The sequence below is a fragment of the Mixophyes fleayi genome, chromosome 4, assembly GCF_038048845.1.
Source record: "Mixophyes fleayi isolate aMixFle1 chromosome 4, aMixFle1.hap1, whole genome shotgun sequence".
NCBI classification, from domain to species: Eukaryota; Metazoa; Chordata; class Amphibia; order Anura; family Limnodynastidae; genus Mixophyes; species Mixophyes fleayi.
Genome location: NC_134405.1, coordinates 64,881,442 through 64,904,575, shown reverse-complemented (window position 1 = coordinate 64,904,575; position 23,134 = coordinate 64,881,442). Strand labels below are relative to the sequence as shown.

Here is a 23,134-nt window from a genome sequence, read left to right as displayed (position 1 = left end):
TGGGGAGTAATTATTTTAATAAAAAGTTTTGTCAGGGTTTTGGTGTTTTTAATCATTATTTTCCTTTTGTAGTGCTTTTAGGTCCCAGCAGGCCCTAGATACCATGACATACTGGTAGTTCTACAAGTGCCAACCTAACCAAGTCTGACTGAGACCAGTAGAGCCACAGTGAGAAAGAAAAAAAAAAATTCTCTCTTGGAACTATGTATTACCCCAATACCCATTCTGCTCCAGTGTTTGGGAGGAGCTCTAATGCTTTCACCACAGGGCTGTTTTTTGGGAGCAGGAACAAGTTTTTTTTTTTTTGGGGTGGGACCAATTCCTCAAGGGGACAGTGACCAGCTCTGTGTCCATGGTCATCATCATTAGCATGTAGCTAGGAATGAGCCCCTGCAACAGAACCGTCTCCTAACTGGTGTATCTGTGGCTGCTCCCACCAAATGTGCTGCAGTTACTCTTAGCTTCTCTTACCCTACTTGCCCACCCTCCCCCTCTCAAGTGTAACGCGTATAAGATGTGGCAGAGTATGAATACATATGGAAATGTACATCCAACTCTACGTAAACCCCAATGTTGTTTTTGAAAGGTTTATAAATCCTGAACTGAGGAATTTGCATCAAAGATCACTTTACATCCACAAGCGGCACCTATCTCCCCCTACTGGTTGCCATGCAGTGCTGCATTTACAAGGATACATTTTCCAGCAGTGGGCACAATCTTATTGTTTGCAAGATATAAATTTTGAAGTTCCTGGCATGAGCCTAAGCAATGCAAGGCACTAAAATTGTTATTGTCCTTTAACAATCATGAGCCTTAAGCTCTATACACAAACATAATTTGGTGCTGCATGACAATGATCAACACAATGACATGTAAAGTAGGGACTCATAATAAAGACAGTCCTGATGTCCCCTTGTTCTTGGAACTTTTACATTTTAAGGGAATAAATAAAAAAAAAGCTGTTAGACTGAGCGGCCCCGTGGGCTAATGCCGAGCGGCCCAGCCCACCCCTGGGGCTCACAATCCTGGTCTCCCAGCACGTTTGATCAGAGGTGCTTCCCAAACAACAAAACGTGCATACACTTATGTATACCTTTGTTATATGCCCTGCACTTCTGCATATTGTGCTGTCACTGACCACTGACTGAATTCTAATTCTTAACACTTATTTTTAATCTACTCTCCTGTAATAAGTAACTGTATGTAATGTGGTCGTCAATGTATAAACACAGGGCTTGGTCATATGTAAAATGCAAAATAGTGAAGTTAGTCGTAAGTTGTAATGCTGAGAGAAGCAAAACGCAAAGAGAGCCACTACTAGTACCCCTATTCTGTGCACCAAGAGAGCTGCAACTAGTACCCCTATTCTGTGCCCCAAGAGAGCTGCTACTGGGGACTCCTCTATTATAAGGAATATTGGTTTATAGGGAAATGATTTGGTTACTTTAGTAGTTAGCCCCTAACATAGGTGCCTTTTGTGCTGTTTTTTGACACAATCACACTGGTATTATATCAGTGATAAATACCATCTCATGCTGCATATAACAATATTGAATAGTACAATAGATTTCCAATGCCAAGCTACATTTCTGCTGTCACAGAGTCTTTGTGAAAGAGTCCCCTGATGACAATGCCCTTTAGTGTCATACTCCTAAGTGAATATCCTTGTACATTAGGTGATAAATACTTTATTACTACCGTTTGGTTAATCCTGTGACCTGGGCACATAAACCAGAAAATACAAGTACAACAATTGTAGGAACATGGTTTATTGAAATGCACAAGCAAAGAGATAAAGGCAGCATAAGACGCTTTCCACATTCACAGTATAAAATTCAGTGCTGAACCCGGCCAGAATTTCTCCCTGAGTCAGAAGTGGATACAAACCTCTATAGAATACATATATACGAATAGACAAGTCTGCTGGTTTCCAGCTGTTGTAGAACTAACTCTTTCAGTGTGACCCAGGTGTAGGCTATAGGTGTAAGGTCCAGCAGATGGTAGTTATAAACAGCTGGAGAGTCACAGTTTGCCTGTTGTGAATGAACGGTTCAGTAAGGCATTGACCATAACAGTAATAACAATCCTGTATTGTGCAAATGATGAATTGACACTTCTACCATGTATTGCAGAGGTACAGAACAAGTTTATTATCTTGCTTGCGATATAGGCAAAAGGCAGCACAAATGCTTTAATCATAAAAAGTATAACAAAAATCTATTTAACATTAGGATGGACACGTGACCAGCTGTGAACAAGCCTCGTACCAGAGAATATTCCAGCCTCAAAGGATGTTTCAGCTTTCAGTGAATACAGGACACACACAATGTTATCAGTAGGACGGATGTTTCTCCATGTACAGACACATGAAGCTTTACCTTTTGAATTTGGCAGGTCTATACCAAAAATGTTTAAGGAAAACCATTACCAAAATAAATAAAAGTGGCTAGCGTAAAAGTGTTCTGTGCAATTCAGATATAACATATGCAGAAGCTCCTATGTTTTGTCAGATTTGACATTTTAAATAGTCCGATAGAATCTATGTCCATCAAAAGACTTACAAAAGAGGAATCATCTCACGATTGTCTCTATACATTCAACACAAAGCCATCTCTGGTGTGTGGGGGACCGAAACAAGGCAGGGCGGTAGGAATAAGGGGAGAGAAACCTTCAAAGAAGTGATGTGTGATAGGCAGCAAGTGATTCATTCTCTCTAATTTAATATACAAGAGGGCGGACCTGGTAAAACATGAATATATATATATTTATATAATTTTTTTTTTTACTAGAGACTGACACACCACACACAGTATAACAGAAATGTTACCTTGTTCCTCCTGTTACTGAAACAGATTTCCCCAGCCTTGTACATGTATATCAGCAGCCGAGAGTTACGGCAACCCACACGAAACAGCAATGGATGTAGCAACACCAATCTGTACAAAAGTGGCGATTATCTCTGTGCATAGATCACATTATACAGGAAGTAATGATATGGCAGTGGATTCACAGATTTCAAAGATTTAGAATATACTATATAAGAAGCAATCTATGTAAACTGCAATCTGACACAACCAGAAACAAAAATTAACTTCTTATCATGCTGAATGTGCCCAGCTGACGTTATATTATACTCACATTTAAAGGGGAATTCAATTAGCCGCAAAGTGTGTCCGGACGCACCTCATGGCGGAGATTGCTACCGTAATTGCCTGTGATACACACACACACACCACATCGCGGCAATTAAAAATTCCCAGCTAATAACTCCTTTTTTTTTTTTTTTTTTTTTTTAAATAGAATTACACAGAGGTCACAGTTTTCAGTTGTTGTTTTTTTTTTTTCATATTAAAACCACTCATTTGAACCTCGACACACATACAAGGACACTCCACACGCATGTACATGCCAGCACGGTCTTTGGAAAGATGCAACTTTTTTCAGACAATTTCAAATAAGACCAAAAAAACTAAATTAACAAGCTCCTTGTGGTGGGAGAATGGATCGGTTTAAAAGCACTAGGAAGTCCGTATTAAAACAAGATGGGCGGACAATAAAGTGACTTCACTCCAGTGCTGGTTTCTTTTCTTCAATGGTGCCCATCCCCTACAGACAATGCAGGCAGCCATTCACTATGAACTATTGGTGTGAGTGAGGTCACTGGCTCCTAGTGATACCTGGCATTATAACAAATGGCCACAGACTCCACCATGTGTAGGTGATGGGACAGATATAAATCTGAAAACTAGGATCTTTTACAGATAGAGAAGTCTTCAGTAGCAGCTTACAAAAAAACCCAAAAACAGTGTTTAAAACAAACCAAGACTTTAACAAGAGGCAGACGGGCATAGTCCACTACATTTCTTGCCACAAGATGGAAGGACTCATGTTCGGACCATTCACAGAATGACTCTCCGCCATAGAGATCTGTTTGCAAGTCTTAGCAGTGCTCCGAGGCTTCGTGGGGTCAGTAGAAATGCTTCCGGCTTCTCTCCTGCCACTTGTTGTACACGATGAGCAAGATGACGCCAGCAAAGATTAATCCAATCAATGAGAAAAAGACAATGAGGAACAGTGCGAAACCACCCATGGACTCTGCAGGATCATCCACTAGGGAAAAGGGGGAAAACAAAAGTTTATGGTTGTGGAATAAAGACGCACTGCACAAAATGGAACACCATACAAGAGCAACTACAACAATATAAGGAAGAAGAATACTAAATGGTGGAAAAACAAAATCTTAAGGTCACCTCCTGGTAGTTTCATGTTGTCCACACTCGGTATGAAAACCTCCTTGTCCATTTTCTCCTCTGCAGGTGAGCGTTCCACACTGATCTGGTAGAGTTTCAGAGAGATGATGTCATGGTTGTCTGTGCAGACAATGGGACAGGTGAAAGGTTAATGTATGAACAGGAAATGTCCTTACAGTACTCAATTTGAGAAAAAAAAACAAAACACCCTATTTAAAGCCTGCATTTCAATACATAGTAAATCAAATATATTACTTGCCACTTATCAAATGCTGCTAAATCTGAGCTGCTCATTGTACATTGGGCCCACAGGCATTAGCAGGAAATGACTTTACTAAAACCAGTAAGTTCCCTTCCCTACCACGGAACATTTGGAACTCAGAGCGGTAGTTATACCAGTTACCAGGATGTAACGTGCTGCACAATACAGTGGTTTGTCCAATCACCGCGTAAGCTCTGATCCTTGCCTGGAGAATAAACCATACCAGGCTGTATAGAGTGTGAACGCTCCAAACAACCTGAGGAAGGAACACCTATAGTTTTATTACTTGGGGGGGGGGGGGAAGCAGATTACAGAAATTCAATTTGCTGCTTAAGCCAACATGAACACATTTTAAAGCCGCAGCACAGTAACTACTGGGGCCGGCTGCTGTGGTGGAATGACATGGCAGGAGATGAGCCGCACATTACGCTCAGCTTTGTGGAGGCTCAATTTCATCAGGTAATGGGGGTTTGAGAAATTTTTTGATAAGTGGAATTAACCTTTCATTGCTTAAGACACGGACTGAAGGAACACGCCATCTACTGATTGTATTGGCGTTATAATGAATGACATGGTGGCAACTACATGAGTTGTATACCTTGTGGGCAGGGCAGGATTAAGACAATGTAGGCCCCTGGTCTAAGGGTAATGCGAGGCCACCAGTAATTTGTAGAGGCCCCCGGCCCCCCTGCATCCAATTCATCTACCCACCCCTAGTCATGATTCCCCTCAGCCCCAATATATCACTTCCACTTCTCCATCCCCCATACATAGAAAAACAGCACTTTCCTGATCCACTCCTCTTGCCTGCAGGCTTCAAAAGACACCTCTTGTTTCTTCTAGACCTGCTGATAGTGCAGGCTGAATGCTGCCTAGTGAGGAGGTCCTGTGAGACTTCTTCACTAAGCAGAGCACCGCTCCCGCACTGACAGCAGGGCAGCTAACAGCCTTAGATTTGCTGTTAGCTGCACCTGCCTAACTTGAATGAATGGGAAGCAATGGCAGCGACAGTTTGAGGCAGAGCCGCCCCCTGACCCAATTCCCAGCTTTGTTAAGTAAAAATCTTTGTTAGGGCCCCCCAGCTAACCGAGGGCCCTGGGCTATAGCCCAGAAAACCCATTACGTTAATCCGGCTCTGCCTGTAGAACAAGTTTGAATATGATGGGCTGTAAATGGCTCATAACCATTATATACTGCCCTTTAGGGCACTCAACTACCTTCTTTTCTCCAGAGTGACTGCTATGAAATGCAGTGGTGGCCATTTACCACAAGGGGGGGTACAATCTCTTTTGAGTTTTCTGAGTCCTAGCTATAACAAATATAGTCAGACTTTGTACTTAAATACTACAAATGTCAATTCTAGGACGGTTTTAACCTAAACTTTGCTTTGAGTACAACTGTCAATGAGGATACCTACCCGGAGATTCTTTTGTTACTGAAATATATTTGGATGATAATAAAATGTTCAAGAGTAGACATTTCCTTAAGTACCAGTAATTAGTAAAAGAAAGAAAAAACAACAATTGAATCAGCACCAATGTTTAATCACACAACAATTAGTTTAGTTAACTATTCCCACCTGTCAGCTCTCCAGTTACTGCAGAAGTCCCAAAGTAATATCCACGGGGCAAACGCACACCAGGTACATCCAGGCAATCCCTCCACTCCTGCTTTCCATCAATGTCAATCATGATCTGCAAATACAGTGCAAGACGGAGAGAGGAGGGACATGGTGAGACCCCAAAGGTGTGTATCTCAATTTACCAATTATAACAATTCATTGTTATCCCTGAACTTCCTCTCCGCCCCAGCATCACAAACTGGGATCCAAGTGGTCCGGGAGATACCCATTGTCTCAAGCAACTATAGCAAAATGGGTTTTCAGAGAGAAGCTTTCCATGCCTAGAGATTAGTAGCTCTCCAAGGTGGGGGGTCTCCTATATGCTTACAGTTATAGCTGTTTGGGTGGAGTGGGATTGAGCGATATCCCCTCTGCCCCCTGTAAATCTTCTGATGAGAAGAAAGACACCATGGATAGGACTTCATCTCATTTACCTTGGTGAAGATGTGTTGTCCAGGAATGTAATCTAGTACTTTGTCATTTTAGAATATAGAACTGTGTCTTGTGACTTATGTCTATGGTCTGGTGTGACTGGAATGGAGAGTTATGACTACAATAGATAAGGGTCATAGACATTGCTCACGCTGCTTTCAGTCCTCGTGCAACATGCATGGAAGACAAAACTAAGCATACCGCTGAATGGAGGTGACAGGAGAGACATAGGGTATAAGTAAGAAGACACAAGCAGGATAAGGAACCATAAAGTAGTGCAGAACAACTCTCCTCACAAACAGTAAAAGTCTTACCGTGAGTCTGCGCTTGACGTAGCGGATGACGAGGAAAGTGTCATGGTTGAGGTTCCTCACCATGGCTGTGCATCCTCCAAGCTCTGTTGGACGGCCATCCCGGCTATGGTCGTAAGCCAATGACCCATTGCTCACCATAGCAGACACATAAGGGAATATGCGCTGGTAAAAGACAGCAGGACAATAAAGGATGACTTTATATAACATTGCATCAGATGGAAATATTCAGAGTCTAGCGGTTATTCCCCTAGTAAAGTGATACACAATGGTTATGTAGTTATCATGCTAGACAATTATTTCTCTCGCCCCTTAATTTGGGGAGTGAAACTTGCAATGTTAAATAGTAAATGGACTATGGGTGGATGAATGGGTCAGCTTTAGTTCTGTCCAATGACCCATAGCACAAGACCATTGAGCAATTTGTTTAGTTTGATAAGTGGAAACAAAATTTAGCCAAAAGCTCAAAGGCCGATGTGTACAAATCCTTAATATTGTAAACCATAGCACCAATCCAAACTGATAACAGAGACAAACAAGAGATTTCTGTTTAAGACAGTTTTGTGGTGAACTGTATTGTACTGACACCGTTTTCTCTGACATAAATGATCTGGAAATTAAAATCTCAATCTACCCTGAAAAGCAGATGATCAATGCTGCCGTTCAGCATAGAATTTACACTGTACACACCATGGTGGCAGCCATTTTGCTGTTTGAACCAATATTTGTGAGAATGTAACCTACCAAATCACCAAGAACCAGTGACAACATTGAGGCATGAAGGAAAACAAATATGCTGCATTTCCACAGATATTGGTTAAGCCAACAAAATGCCTCCACTGTGTATAGGCAACAGGTAGACTAACTCCCTCTGACTTAGAGGAAATAACACTATTCTGTGACATGAGATTATTGGAGTTGTCCAGGAGTTGATGGAAGCACCAGAGGAACTAGGAGATGGTGTATGGGTAAGAGTTAGTGTGTGCAGGGCAGTGATGTCATGGGGGGATTTCTGAGAAAGACCTAAAATATAACAGTAATGATGGCTCAGTTATCTATTCTCACTTATGTTTTCCAACATTACATCCAGTCAGACAAAGGAAGGGAGGAGTATTAATAGATGCAGATGATATACCTGATTCCCTGCAGAGTACCTTTTCTTCTGAGACACCAATCCAGAAGCAGAGGAGAAAGCACACACAATACACAAACATTGTATCTTAGTATCACACGGGATACAGCACAGACTACTAGTAGAAGGGTCAGATGTTTGTTATTTCTCCCCTAGTCATTAACCATTCCCCGGAATTACAGGATTGTGGCAGCCCCATAACGGGTGTATAAACCCTACAAATATAAATAATGGTGACTATGGACTATATATTAGAGGGATGTTTACAAAGATAACATTTACCACTATTGCCTAGTGTTGTCTTTTGAGTTTTTATAATTTAATATGTAAACTGGGACTGAAGAATCCTGTGTAATAGTTTATAATGTACTTCCAGCCCACCACAGACAGTAAATAGCAGTTAGAGATTGATGTTGGGCTCACAAGGACCCCCGATAAAGTGATGTAGGATGTAACGAAAAACAACACTAAGATGACTTTGAATGTTCTCGTTTTGCTGAAATGCACAGTGTGGATTGGTTGATTCATATGGGGGCGTGACCAGTGATGTCACAGTAACTCTGGCTCGGCTTCTTGACCTGTATCTGATCTCACCAGGACACTGTCCTTAAGATGTGGGAGGAGCCTCAGCTATCTGTAGCGGAGGTAATACTTTGCTTTAACCGAGTTGCAGTGTAATAGTAACATATGTGCAAACTGTGCACTAACGTATAGCAACCAAGCAGCAATTAGCTTAGATGGGTCTAGTCCAACGATTGGCAACCAGATACACATCAAGGGCCACATGTGCACCTGTGGCCATCAAAAGGGCCACATATTACTCTTAATCTCAGTACAAAGATAAAAACACATTTATTTTGAAAGAAAAAGACACTACATACCTTTAAAAAAAATCCCACTTGTACTTAACAACCTTCAGATTTCACCATATGTCAATGTAACCTCCCCTATCACCCCAGCCAAAACACTCACCACAATGCACATTCACCCATCTCTCACGCATCTCTCACATTCACCCATCTCTCACATCTATCACTTGGCGAGGCATAAAATAGAGAATATGACCTGGGAGAGGGGCAATAGAAAGGATAAGCAGAGAAAGGATAAGCCTGGGGCCACAAGTAATGGCTTGAGTGGCTGCATGTGGCCCTCCAGCCACTTGTTGCCCAACACTGATCTAGTGCAAGGCACAGTAATGAAGGTCATCTGTTTGCTACAGGTTAGTAAATCCCACAGGATCATGTGACGAGAGCTCAGGAACACACTTACCTCATGCTGTTTCTCCTCATTCGGGTAGGTGTCCACAAACACGCCTAGACCAACAAAACTGTCTTTACTACCAAACACAGGACCTGCAATGTGACAATGGTTCTCTTAACATTCGGAAACCATGTTTCATAAATAATATAATGATAAAGTGAGAATTTAAAATAAAATAATGGAGAGGAATGACAGCTCTCACCTGGCTGCATGCGATCCTTGGTAAACCAGATGGCTAAGCCGTCACCATTTAGGTTTTTCTTGCCCTGTCCGTGGATTTTGAAATGAACTTGTAACTCCCAATCTCTCAGATAACAAGGCTGGAAAATATACATTCCAGTATTACAGTTACATCCACACTACATGTCTGTATTTATTATTTTTACCTTGGTATGTCCCTGTTGTGTGCATGCTCTGTTTTCTCACTGTCCAGCACTGTGGCACCTTACAAATCAATGACAATAATAATAATAATAATACTTTAAATCCATCTTTAAGAGGGAGGGGGTGATATATGGTGCTCAAAGTACAAAATGCAATAGATAGGCTGCAATTTAATGAATATTGTCTCAGCTTGACAAAATGGCTGCTTCCACTCAGTACATTTACTCCTCTAGTAGCTCATCCTCTGACTCACAGGCAAGACACAACATTATTTGAACATAAAAACACAACCAATAGCCATTACACCTCTCACAAATATCAGGGAAACATAGGAAATTGCCCTGACTACTACAACAAGGACAATTGGCTGGTAGAAATATACAACATTGTCTTACCTGGCTTAATTTTACATTAAAGGACATCTATAGCTAAAATAAATGTTCTTACATAAAAGAGCTACTAAAACCATTCACCAATACATATTTAAAAGTTTCTATACCCTGACAGAACTTCGAGATGTTAGCAATTATTTCAGACTAAACACAACAGCCTGGATTGACCTTCAATGTAAGTCTGGCAGTGTACACTGGGAATATCTTACCTTGTCACAGCGTTACCTTACATATATTTACACCTGCCAAATTCCTGACATTTTTCATTTATTTTTGTGAATTTCATTAGTTGCTCTAAATAAGCAAATTGTAGCTGCCGTATAGTGGTCCTCTAAGAATAATAAGAAAAAGCCCGTGGGCTACATTAACACAGATGTTTCTCTCAAGCGGGTTGTAAAGGCAAACATCACTTTTCCCACCCCTAATCTTTATTAAAATGCCTGAGGAAAATGTTTATGTGGATTGTTCAATTCACAGAGCAAAAGGAAACTGTAAATATTATCAACAGTCTTATAATTACCATACGGTTCCAGACAGCCCCCTGTTTGCTCTGCATGTCCGGGGTCAGACGTATATACTGAGGAGTAACCAGTACATTGCCCATTAAATCCCATATCGATGAGGTAGAAGAGCCCACTCCTACAGCAAAAGAAATAATATTTTTCTGCAATCAATAAAAAAACGTTACCAACTCTCTCAGAATGTCCACCAACTAACATCTATCTTTTTGACATTAGTGCTAATGTCCACTTATAAGTGGTGCTATGTATCTACACTTCATTACAACACACATATGTCACCTACAAGCTGTCTCTCCAGTTACCTCTACACTCCCCAATCCCGTCTATCCGTGTAACCCCCACACTCCCCTTCCATCCCTCTGTGTAACCCCCACACTGCCCTTCCATCCATCCATCTATAACCCCCACACTGCCCTTCCATTCCTCCGTGTAACCCCCACACTGCCCTTCCATCCATCCATCTATAACCCCCACACTGCCCTTCCATTCCTCCGTGTAACCCCCACACTCCCCTTCCATTCCTCCGTGTAACCCCCACACTCCCCTTCCATCCATCCATCTATAACCCCCACACTCCCCTTCCATCCATCCATCTATAACCCCCACACTGCCCTTCCATCCATCCATCTATAACCCCCACACTGCCCTTCCATTCCTCCGTGTAACCCCCACACTGCCCTTCCATCCATCCATCTATAACCCCCACACTGCCCTTCCATTCCACCGTGTAACCCCCACACTCCCCTTCCATCCATCCATCTATAACCCCCACACTGCCCTTCCATTCCTCCGTGTAACCCCCACACTCCCCTTCCATTCCTCCGTGTAACCCCCACACTCCCCTTCCATCCATCCATCTATAACCCCCACACTCCCCTTCCATTCCTCCGTGTAACCCCCACACTCCCCTTCCATCCATCCATCTATAACCCCCACACTGCCCTTCCATTCCTCCGTGTAACCCCCACACTCCCCTTCCATTCCTCCGTGTAACCCCCACACTCCCCTTCCATCCATCCATCTATAACCCCCACACTCCCCTTCCATCCATCTATAACCCCCACACTCCCCTTCCATCCATCCATCTATAACCCCCACACTCCCCTTCCATCCATCCATCTATAACCCCCACACTCCCCTTCCATCCATCCATCTATAACCCCCACACTCCCCTTCCATCCATCCATCTATAACCCCCACACTCCCCTTCCATCCATCCATCTATAACCCCCACACTCCCCTTCCATCCATCCATCTATAACCCCCACACTCCCCTTCCATCCATCCATCTATAACCCCCACACTCCCCTTCCATCCATCCATCTATAACCCCCACACTCCCCTTCCATCCATCCATCTATAACCCCCACACTCCCCTTCCATCCATCCATCTATAACCCCCACACTCCCCTTCCATCCATCCATCTATAACCCCCACACTCCCCTTCCATCCATCCATCTATAACCCCCACACTCCCCTTCCATCCATCCATCTATAACCCCCACACTCCCCTTCCATCCATCCATCTATAACCCCCACACTCCCCTTCCATCCATCCATCTATAACCCCCACACTCCCCTTCCATCCATCCATCTATAACCCCCACACTCCCCTTCCATCCATCCATCTATAACCCCCACACTCCCCTTCCATCCATCCATCTATAACCCCCACACTCCCCTTCCATCCATCCATCTATAACCCCCACACTCCCCTTCCATCCATCCATCTATAACCCCCACACTCCCCTTCCATCCATCCATCTATAACCCCCACACTCCCCTTCCATCCATCCATCTATAACCCCCACACTCCCCTTCCATCCATCCATCTATAACCCCCACACTCCCCTTCCATCCATCCATCTATAACCCCCACACTCCTCTTCCATCCATCCATCTATAACCCCCACACTCCTCTTCCATCCATCCATCTATAACCCCCACACTCCTCTTCCATCCATCCATCTATAACCCCCACACTCCTCTTCCATCCATCCATCTATAACCCCCACACTCCTCTTCCATCCATCCATCTATAACCCCCACACTCCTCTTCCATCCATCCATCTATAACCCCCACACTCCTCTTCCATCCATCCATCTATAACCCCCACACTCCTCTTCCATCCATCCATCTATAACCCCCACACTCCTCTTCCATCCATCCATCTATAACCCCCACACTCCTCTTCCATCCATCCATCTATAACCCCCACACTCCTCTTCCATCCATCCATCTATAACCCCCACACTCCTCTTCCATCCATCCATCTATAACCCCCACACTCCTCTTCCATCCATCCATCTATAACCCCCACACTCCTCTTCCATCCATCCATCTATAACCCCCACACTCCTCTTCCATCCATCCATCTATAACCCCCACACTCCTCTTCCATCCATCCATCTATAACCCCCACACTCCTCTTCCATCCATCTATAACCCCCACACTCCTCTTCCATCCATCCATCTATAACCCCCACACTCCTCTTCCATCCATCCATCTATAACCCCCACACTCCTCTTCCATCCATCCATCTATAACCCCCACACTCCTCTTCCATCCATCCATCTATAACCCCCACACTCCTCTTCCATCCATCTATAACCCCCACACTCCTCTTCCATCCATCTATAACCCCCACACTCCTCTTCCATCCATCCATCTATAACCCCCACACTCCTCTTCCATCCATCCATCTATAACCCCCACACTCCTCTTCCATCCATCCATCTATAACCCCCACACTCCTCTTCCATCCATCCATCTATAACCCCCACACTCCTCTTCCATCCATCCATCTATAACCCCCACACTCCTCTTCCATCCATCTATAACCCCCACACTCCTCTTCCATCCATCCATCTATAACCCCCACACTCCTCTTCCATCCATCCATCTATAACCCCCACACTCCTCTTCCATCCATCCATCTATAACCCCCACACTCCTCTTCCATCCATCCATCTATAACCCCCACACTCCTCTTCCATCCATCCATCTATAACCCCCACACTCCTCTTCCATCCATCCATCTATAACCCCCACACTCCTCTTCCATCCATCCATCTATAACCCCCACACTCCTCTTCCATCCATCCATCTATAACCCCCACACTCCTCTTCCATCCATCCATCTATAACCCCCACACTCCTCTTCCATCCATCCATCTATAACCCCCACACTCCTCTTCCATCCATCCATCTATAACCCCCACACTCCTCTTCCATCCATCCATCTATAACCCCCACACTCCTCTTCCATCCATCCATCTATAACCCCCACACTCCTCTTCCATCCATCCATCTATAACCCCCACACTCCTCTTCCATCCATCCATCTATAACCCCCACACTCCTCTTCCATCCATCCATCTATAACCCCCACACTCCTCTTCCATCCATCCATCTATAACCCCCACACTCCTCTTCCATCCATCCATCTATAACCCCCACACTCCTCTTCCATCCATCCATCTATAACCCCCACACTCCTCTTCCATCCATCCATCTATAACCCCCACACTCCTCTTCCATCCATCCATCTATAACCCCCACACTCCTCTTCCATCCATCCATCTATAACCCCCACACTCCTCTTCCATCCATCCATCTATAACCCCCACACTCCTCTTCCATCCATCCATCTATAACCCCCACACTCCTCTTCCATCCATCCATCTATAACCCCCACACTCCTCTTCCATCCATCCATCTATAACCCCCACACTCCTCTTCCATCCATCCATCTATAACCCCCACACTCCTCTTCCATCCATCCATCTATAACCCCCACACTCCTCTTCCATCCATCCATCTATAACCCCCACACTCCTCTTCCATCCATCCATCTATAACCCCCACACTCCTCTTCCATCCATCCATCTATAACCCCCACACTCCTCTTCCATCCATCCATCTATAACCCCCACACTCCTCTTCCATCCATCCATCTATAACCCCCACACTCCTCTTCCATCCATCCATCTATAACCCCCACACTCCTCTTCCATCCATCCATCTATAACCCCCACACTCCTCTTCCATCCATCCATCTATAACCCCCACACTCCTCTTCCATCCATCCATCTATAACCCCCACACTCCTCTTCCATCCATCCATCTATAACCCCCACACTCCTCTTCCATCCATCCATCTATAACCCCCACACTCCTCTTCCATCCATCCATCTATAACCCCCACACTCCTCTTCCATCCATCCATCTATAACCCCCACACTCCTCTTCCATCCATCCATCTATAACCCCCACACTCCTCTTCCATCCATCCATCTATAACCCCCACACTCCTCTTCCATCCATCCATCTATAACCCCCACACTCCTCTTCCATCCATCCATCTATAACCCCCACACTCCTCTTCCATCCATCCATCTATAACCCCCACACTCCTCTTCCATCCATCCATCTATAACCCCCACACTCCTCTTCCATCCATCCATCTATAACCCCCACACTCCTCTTCCATCCATCCATCTATAACCCCCACACTCCTCTTCCATCCATCCATCTATAACCCCCACACTCCTCTTCCATCCATCCATCTATAACCCCCACACTCCTCTTCCATCCATCCATCTATAACCCCCACACTCCTCTTCCATCCATCCATCTATAACCCCCACACTCCTCTTCCATCCATCCATCTATAACCCCCACACTCCTCTTCCATCCATCCATCTATAACCCCCACACTCCTCTTCCATCCATCCATCTATAACCCCCACACTCCTCTTCCATCCATCCATCTATAACCCCCACACTCCTCTTCCATCCATCCATCTATAACCCCCACACTCCTCTTCCATCCATCCATCTATAACCCCCACACTCCTCTTCCATCCATCCATCTATAACCCCCACACTCCTCTTCCATCCATCCATCTATAACCCCCACACTCCTCTTCCATCCATCCATCTATAACCCCCACACTCCTCTTCCATCCATCCATCTATAACCCCCACACTCCTCTTCCATCCATCCATCTATAACCCCCACACTCCTCTTCCATCCATCCATCTATAACCCCCACACTCCTCTTCCATCCATCCATCTATAACCCCCACACTCCTCTTCCATCCATCCATCTATAACCCCCACACTCCTCTTCCATCCATCCATCTATAACCCCCACACTCCTCTTCCATCCATCCATCTATAACCCCCACACTCCTCTTCCATCCATCCATCTATAACCCCCACACTCCTCTTCCATCCATCCATCTATAACCCCCACACTCCTCTTCCATCCATCCATCTATAACCCCCACACTCCTCTTCCATCCATCCATCTATAACCCCCACACTCCTCTTCCATCCATCCATCTATAACCCCCACACTCCTCTTCCATCCATCCATCTATAACCCCCACACTCCTCTTCCATCCATCCATCTATAACCCCCACACTCCTCATCCATCCATCTATAACCCCCACACTCCTCATCCATCCATCTATAACCCCCACACTCCTCTTCCATCCATCTATAACCCCCACACTCCTCTTCCATCCATCTATAACCCCCACACTCCTCTTCCATCCATCTATAACCCCCACACTCCTCTTCCATCCATCTATAACCCCCACACTCCTCTTCCATCCATCTATAACCCCCACACTCCTCTTCCATCCATCTATAACCCCCACACTCCTCTTCCATCCATCTATAACCCCCACACTCCTCTTCCATCCATCTATAACCCCCACACTCCTCTTCCATCCATCTATAACCCCCACACTCCTCTTCCATCCATCTATAACCCCCACACTCCTCTTCCATCCATCTATAACCCCCACACTCCTCTTCCATCCATCTATAACCCCCACACTCCTCTTCCATCCATCTATAACCCCCACACTCCTCTTCCATCCATCTATAACCCCCACACTCCTCTTCCATCCATCTATAACCCCCACACTCCTCTTCCATCCATCTATAACCCCCACACTCCTCTTCCATCCATCTATAACCCCCACACTCCTCTTCCATCCATCTATAACCCCCACACTCCTCTTCCATCCATCTATAACCCCCATGTTCCCCTTCCATCCATCTATAACCCCCACATTCCCCTTCCATCCCTCCGTGTAACCCCCACACTCTCCTTCCATCCGTGTGACCCCCACACTACCCTTCCATCCCTCTATCCGTGTAACCCCCACACTACCCTTCCATCCGTGTAACCCCCACACTCCTCTTCCATCCATCTATAACCCCCACACTCCCCTTCCATCCATCCATCTAAAACCCCCACACTCCTCTTCCATCCATCTATAACCCCCACACTCCTCTTCCATCCATCTATAACCCCCACACTCCTCTTCCATCCATCTATAACCCCCACACTCCTCTTCCATCCATCTATAACCCCCACACTCCTCTTCCATCCATCTATAACCCCCACACTCCTCTTCCATCCATCTATAACCCCCACACTCCTCTTCCATCCATCTATAACCCCCATGTTCCCCTTCCATCCATCTATAACCCCCACACTCCTCTTCCATCCATCTATAACCCCCATGTTCCCCTTCCATCCATCTATAACCCCCATGTTCCCCTTCCATCCATCTATAACCCCCATGTTCCCCTTCCATCCATCTATAACCCCCATGTTCCCCTTCCATCCATCTATAACCCCCATGTTCCCCTTCCATCCATCTATAACCCCCATGTTCCCCTTCCATCCATCTATAACCCCCATGTTCCCCTTCCATCCATCTATAACCCCCATGTTCCCCTTCCATCCATCTATAACCCCCACATTCCACTTCCATCCCTCCGTGTAACCCCCACACTCCCCTTCCATCCATCCGTGTAACCCCCACACTCCCCTTTCCATCCGTGTAACCCCCACACTCCCCTTCCATCCATCCGTGTAACCCCCACACTCCCCTTTCCATCCGTGTAACCCCCACACTCCCCTTCCATCCATCAGTGTAACCCCCACACTCCCCTTCCATCCATCTTTAACCCCCACACTCCCCTTCCATCCATCTTTAACCCCCACACTCCCCTTCCATCCATCTTTAACCCCCACACTCCCCTTCCATACAACCATCCGTATAACCCCTACAATCCCCTTCCATCCCACCTATATACACTGCTATAATCTGCACTTATCACCATCTCAGTGACTTTTCTTCTATCTTCTAAACACAATCTCCCCTATCGGCCTTTTGTTATATATTCCTCTTTCCGATGTGAGAACATCGCCCCAGGGTCACTGCCTCCTGAGCCCTCACCATTTCCTCCTCTGTGACAATTTCCCATTTACCTTGATAAGGTTTACTCAGTGAGTGCTCTCTCTTCAGATACTCCTCGGTCTGATCGGCAGACACAGGACTAACTAATACCCCGAACAGATGGATCAAAAAAAACCACGGAGCCTTCCACCGGCCTCTGGAGCGAGCACTCACTACAGGCGCCATCTTACTACTCCCGTCTCTGACACCGAGCGAGCCAATCAGACACGGGACCCACGGAGAGCAGACAGGACGCCTCCTGAACATAAAGCGCTACAATTGGACATCGCATGGCCAATGGGAAGAGAACGGGACAGTACGTTGTAAACATCGCAATCTGATTGGCTGCTGACGTAGAAGCCTGGTTACCTGGGCTACAAGGAGTTGTAATGTTTACTGACAACCTGTCTGTCTGGGGAGTTTATTCTGGTCCCCAGAGCTTACAGTCTAACAGAGTATGTACAGCTGGGTGCATTATTAGCAGACTCATTACTCATTAGTCTTTCTGATTTAGTTATACAACTAAATTATCAGCTTCACATTTGTAGGTAGAACTACAGTTTAATCTCTAACCTTACTTTTTGCCAATGCTGTAAATATTTTATCCTTGTATTGTAATATGCAATATTATATTAATATGTAGGGTTTGCAAGAGCAGCTGTTTAAGTGCCTGGTGCAGACATGCAACATGCATTGGAAATAATTTCAATACAATGTTCATTTTATGTTTTCAGTTTTGAATATATGACATGGGCTGAAAAACATGTCTTTTGTGTGCATAGGGCCTGATGCTGAATTGGAGGTTTGTCCAGTTTCTTTTAGTATATCAGTATTTCAATAGTGTGTACGCATACGTCCATATACAGGTTTAGACGAATCTTACACTTATTATTATCTTTAATTTATAAAGCGATGACATATTACACAGAGCTGCACATTGGGGGGCATTATATACAAATAAATTACATGCAGTGACATGAAACAAAAGGTAAACATGGCCGTGCCCAAATGAGCTTACAATGATACATAAGGAACTGAAATAACAATTGTAGCAGTTGTATGGAAAAGTGAGTGGTGTTGTTATTACAACGCAGCAGCATTAGCAGCTGCTAGTAATAAAGAAGTCCTTGGCGGATGGAATTTCTGTGCTGCTACTTATAGTGCGCCATGGGTGAAACTAGAGAAAAATGAAGGTGGAGACACAAAACAAAAACCCTCTTAGAGGCTAGCTGACAAATTTTAGCCATGGAGGCAAGACTCGGCTCAGCAACCTATTAGGAATGTTTTAAAGGAAAGCAATGCAGGTAGCCCTCTATGGGACCGGCGGGGGGACAGATGACCACCTGCCCAAGTCCAGCCCCTGGTACCTCTGAACTCACTGTAAAAACCATCAAATAATACCTCATGTGCAGCAGCAACGGCTGTCTGCGAAGAATCACGAGAGGAGGAACTGAGATGAGATAGCAATGACAGTTGTACTCTTTGGGTCTAGCAGCTGAACTGAGATGGTGTTAGATCTTCTAAACAACCCGGTACTTGATGTAATGGCTCTCATCCGCACCACTTTGTAATTGCACAAACTTTAACTGATTTTACATTTGTGAGAAGATAAAAATGTGGGAGGGAGGGCACAGAGCTGATCTAAACTGCTGCTACCTCTGACTGCCCTCCGAATGCCTGTGACTTCATATGCTTAGAAAGTTGGGATGGGAGAGGGAAGGGGTGGACAAGCGTAGGACAATTATAGTAAAGGGGTGGTCAAATAAATGCTTCCGAGCCAGACCTGGACATAGTTCTACAACCGCCAGCATACCCAGGAGGTTTAAGGGTGCCGCATAGAAAATACGTTAAATTGTAACATTTAAATATTTATTACCCCAACACCCCCTTCCCTTGAGTGTTGGGAAGAACTCAATGTTAGGCCCATAGTATTATACACTACTGCCAAAATCACCCGGTGAGAAATTCCTACCACTGCTCATACTGTTACACCAAAAGTTTCTTATATCCTCCAACTGAATCTAACATTGCCTGCTCATATTCATATATACCTTTCCACATTAACACCTCCTTTTAGAACTGGGTATTACTTGCTTCAATCCTTTTGGGTTTTCTGTGTATATTCTTAGTAGTGAGACCAGCCAGCCACATTGCTCATATGTGTACTGCCATTCTCATCATTTCACTATTACTGACGCTCAACCTGAGCTCTGACCGGATTTAAGTAGGAGGCGGACTGTGACAATAGTGATGTACAATGCATCAATAACAAAGGTTACACCTGCCTAGGACCCTCTTTTGTTGGGAAGAACGCATGTAGTGCTTCCCTGTAATTCTTACGTGTCATTATGTGGCACTTGTGTATGTATATTCAAAATGCATAAACTGGTTATTACTTTTATTTGTTAAAATGCCCTAAAAGAGCTGATGCCACGTTGGGAATGTTTCCCCATAAAACTCTCATGAACTTCTCTTTCTGCCCAGCCTCGCAGTCACCAACCGCTACCTGTTAATGTACCAGGACTTGTTCTTTAGTGGTCATTTACTGAAAATCGGAAGCTAAGTGGTTAGCACTTCTGCCTCACAGCGCTGGGGTCATGAGTTCAATTCCCGACCATGGCCTTATCTGTGTGGAGTTTGTATGTTCTCCCCGTGTTTGCGTGGGTTTCCTCCGGGTGCTCCGGTTTCCTCCCAGACTCCAAAAACATACTTGTAGGTTAAGTGGCTGCTATCAAAATTGACCCTAGTTTCTGTGTGTGTGTGTGTGTGTGTGTGTATGTGTGTCTGTGTGAATGTTAGGGAATTTAGACTGTAAGCTCCAATGGGGCAGGGACTGATGTGAATGAGTTCTCTGTACAGCGCTGCGGAATCAGTGGCGCTATATAAATAAATGATGATGGTTAATCTGAAGCTCAAAATAGCCTTAAAACCTGGGGTTAACTCTGGGAGGGGGTCACTGGTATGACTATGATTATTTTTGTAAAACAAGGATGATGACCATTGTGTGTACCCCTTATCTCAAGACTTCGGGGAGCCATGTTCAGCAGGGGGTCAAGGTGGACAAGAGGCAGGAATTGAGCTATGAAACCACCTCTAGGAGAAAGGCCACCAATAAGGTTACTACCAGGAATGTGACTGCCCATCAATACTAAGAACCTAACATCGTGGAGATCAGATGGGGCAAAATAAGCAATGCCTGGGAATTAATGGGAAACAGGGTTTTAACTGGACTGTGATTATGATTCCCACTGGACTGTCTGGAGAAATGCAATTGCTGGCTTGGAGACGACAATCTAGAGGATCATTGACGAGCCTTCTCAATGTCCGCTTGATGCAGAGATGGCAATAGAGAAATGTTTCTTATGTTCCGTCAATTGTGCCTAGCAGTTTTTCAAGCTTTCAACTTATGCATTCATGAAAAATATCTCACAAACGACATTACCCCCCGTGCAGTGCATCTGTTACTTTTCAGTATCAGGCTGTTGGGTGTGTAAGACTTTAATTTTTTCAGTAATCACAGAGGCACAGGGGCTTTTAGAGATGGACACCTTTGCACCCTAAACGTATGTCATACTTTGGAGATCACCCCTCCGGGAGATCTCCAAAGTTGTCCGTGTCTTGGGAGCGTGGCCACGCTAATCGCATCTTTAGGCCCCACCCCCTGCTATACAACTTCCCCAATGTAGCGGGCAGGATGTGGGAGGTTTCCCTGCTCTCCCAAAAATTTGGGAATCTCCCGGACATTCCAGGAGAGTAGACAACTATGACATATGTAGGAAAAGTGACACGCAAGAAAAAGTATATTTATGTGCATATGTTCAGGCAGGTGCAGCAAGATGCGCCCAGCTCTAAAACAGAAGCATTTTGTGCCAGATGTACTTCAGGCATACACGTGTGTATACTTATGTTCAACAATAGTGTAGCGATAGCGCAGAGGTGTGGCTTGACTATGACCATAGTAAATGCTAATGTCTCATTACGCTATTTGTAGACAATATAATCATGTAAAGAAGTGTCATATACACAAGAGAGAATAATGTCTTGACAGTTATTAATAAATGAGAAATTTACATTTACCATACAATAAGTAATGAAAATCAAATACAAATTAAATCAAATTAAATGCAAACATGTTGGGCCTGAGTCATTAAGGCGTTCAGGTGAAACCGCATGGGACTGTCCGCTGTGTATTCCCAAAGTCAACAAAAAACGGATCATCACATACACTGCTTAATGACTGGGAGTAACAGCTTTTACATTACATGCACAGCGAACGCTATATATTTAAATGGGCTTAGGAACATTGGCGTGCAGCTCTTAGGCGTTCTTGGGTGTATTACTGACTACCCTTGTTTGTTATTTACCAATAAAGAAAATGCATGAAAGTGTGGGGTTATCCTAAAAGGAACAAACACAGACAAATCCCCCCAGCACACTGCTATAGCCAGCAACAGATCTGCTATTTCTACTGTAGATAAAAATGGGAAGCACCCGCAACAGTCTTAGTTGCACACATTTGCAAATGTATGTTGAAGCCACCCACCACTCCACGGTGCTTTTGCTAATAGGGTGGTCCTACTCTAAACCATGAGGGTCCCATATATTTGAGAGGCATGTTGGTGTCAGTGGCTGAGGGGGAGTGCTGACATTGGATTTGCTCTTTGGTAAGTTAGCTCTTAACCGGATTTTGGAACAGCGACTTTTCTTTTTTCTCTTTTTTTTCCCCCACGCCGCACGCGCATGCGCTTTTTGGTGTTAGCCGCGGCCGCGACTACACCAACTTTTGGAGGCTTGCTTTCATCCTGTATATCCAGAGGATACAGCGGCACCGCTACCACTACAGGGGTGAGTGAAATTGACACCATGAGGCCTTCACTACTGGATTAGAGTCTTTGACCGCCCAACGCCAACTGACTCTACCGGCATTTATTGTAAGTACCGGAACTTTACTACAGAAGTTGGATTTATCTGTCTGCTTATTATTTCCACTCATTGCACCTTCTGATTGTCATTTATCTCCGACTTTATTTACTACTTAGTACGGAGTAACATCTTTATACCGATTCAGAGACTGCGAGCATAGTCGCGTTGGGAGCAACGCTTTACATTGGGACTCATTCAATCTTAACAGTCTGTTGGGACCTCCGTGTCCAATATCAAAGGACTATTGCTGTTTATAGATTTGGAGCCAGTGTATTTTGATGTCTATTATATAGATGTACTAAGGTTGTCACCTTGCATTGTATGTTAACCATTGCAGCTTTGTGTTGATTATCATATCAGATTTTCTGTGCCG

General features: G+C 44.7%; 1 protein-coding gene across 3 annotated transcripts; it reads right to left on the bottom strand.

The window, feature by feature from the left end:
- Positions 1-1,753: 1,753 nt before the first annotated feature.
- On the bottom strand, positions 1,754-18,076 carry LMAN2L (lectin, mannose binding 2 like). 3 transcript variants are annotated; one of them, XM_075207341.1, is made up of 9 exons: positions 17,871-18,076; positions 10,565-10,683; positions 9,471-9,588; positions 9,278-9,360; positions 8,012-8,038; positions 6,880-7,041; positions 6,092-6,206; positions 4,251-4,370; positions 1,754-4,110 (listed from the first exon to the last, which is right to left on the bottom strand). In XM_075207341.1, exons 1-9 carry the CDS (start codon positions 18,022-18,024, stop codon positions 3,968-3,970), a joined length of 1,041 nt encoding a protein of 346 aa, XP_075063442.1. In that variant the 5' UTR covers positions 18,025-18,076; the 3' UTR covers positions 1,754-3,967. The 3 variants fall into 3 exon arrangements, with proteins under 3 accessions (XP_075063442.1, XP_075063443.1, XP_075063444.1); XM_075207342.1 differs by lacking the exon at positions 8,012-8,038 and having other exon boundaries at positions 17,871-18,073; XM_075207343.1 differs by lacking the exon at positions 17,871-18,076 and having other exon boundaries at positions 9,471-9,712; positions 10,565-10,665.
- Between the last annotated feature and the right edge of the window lie 5,058 nt (positions 18,077-23,134).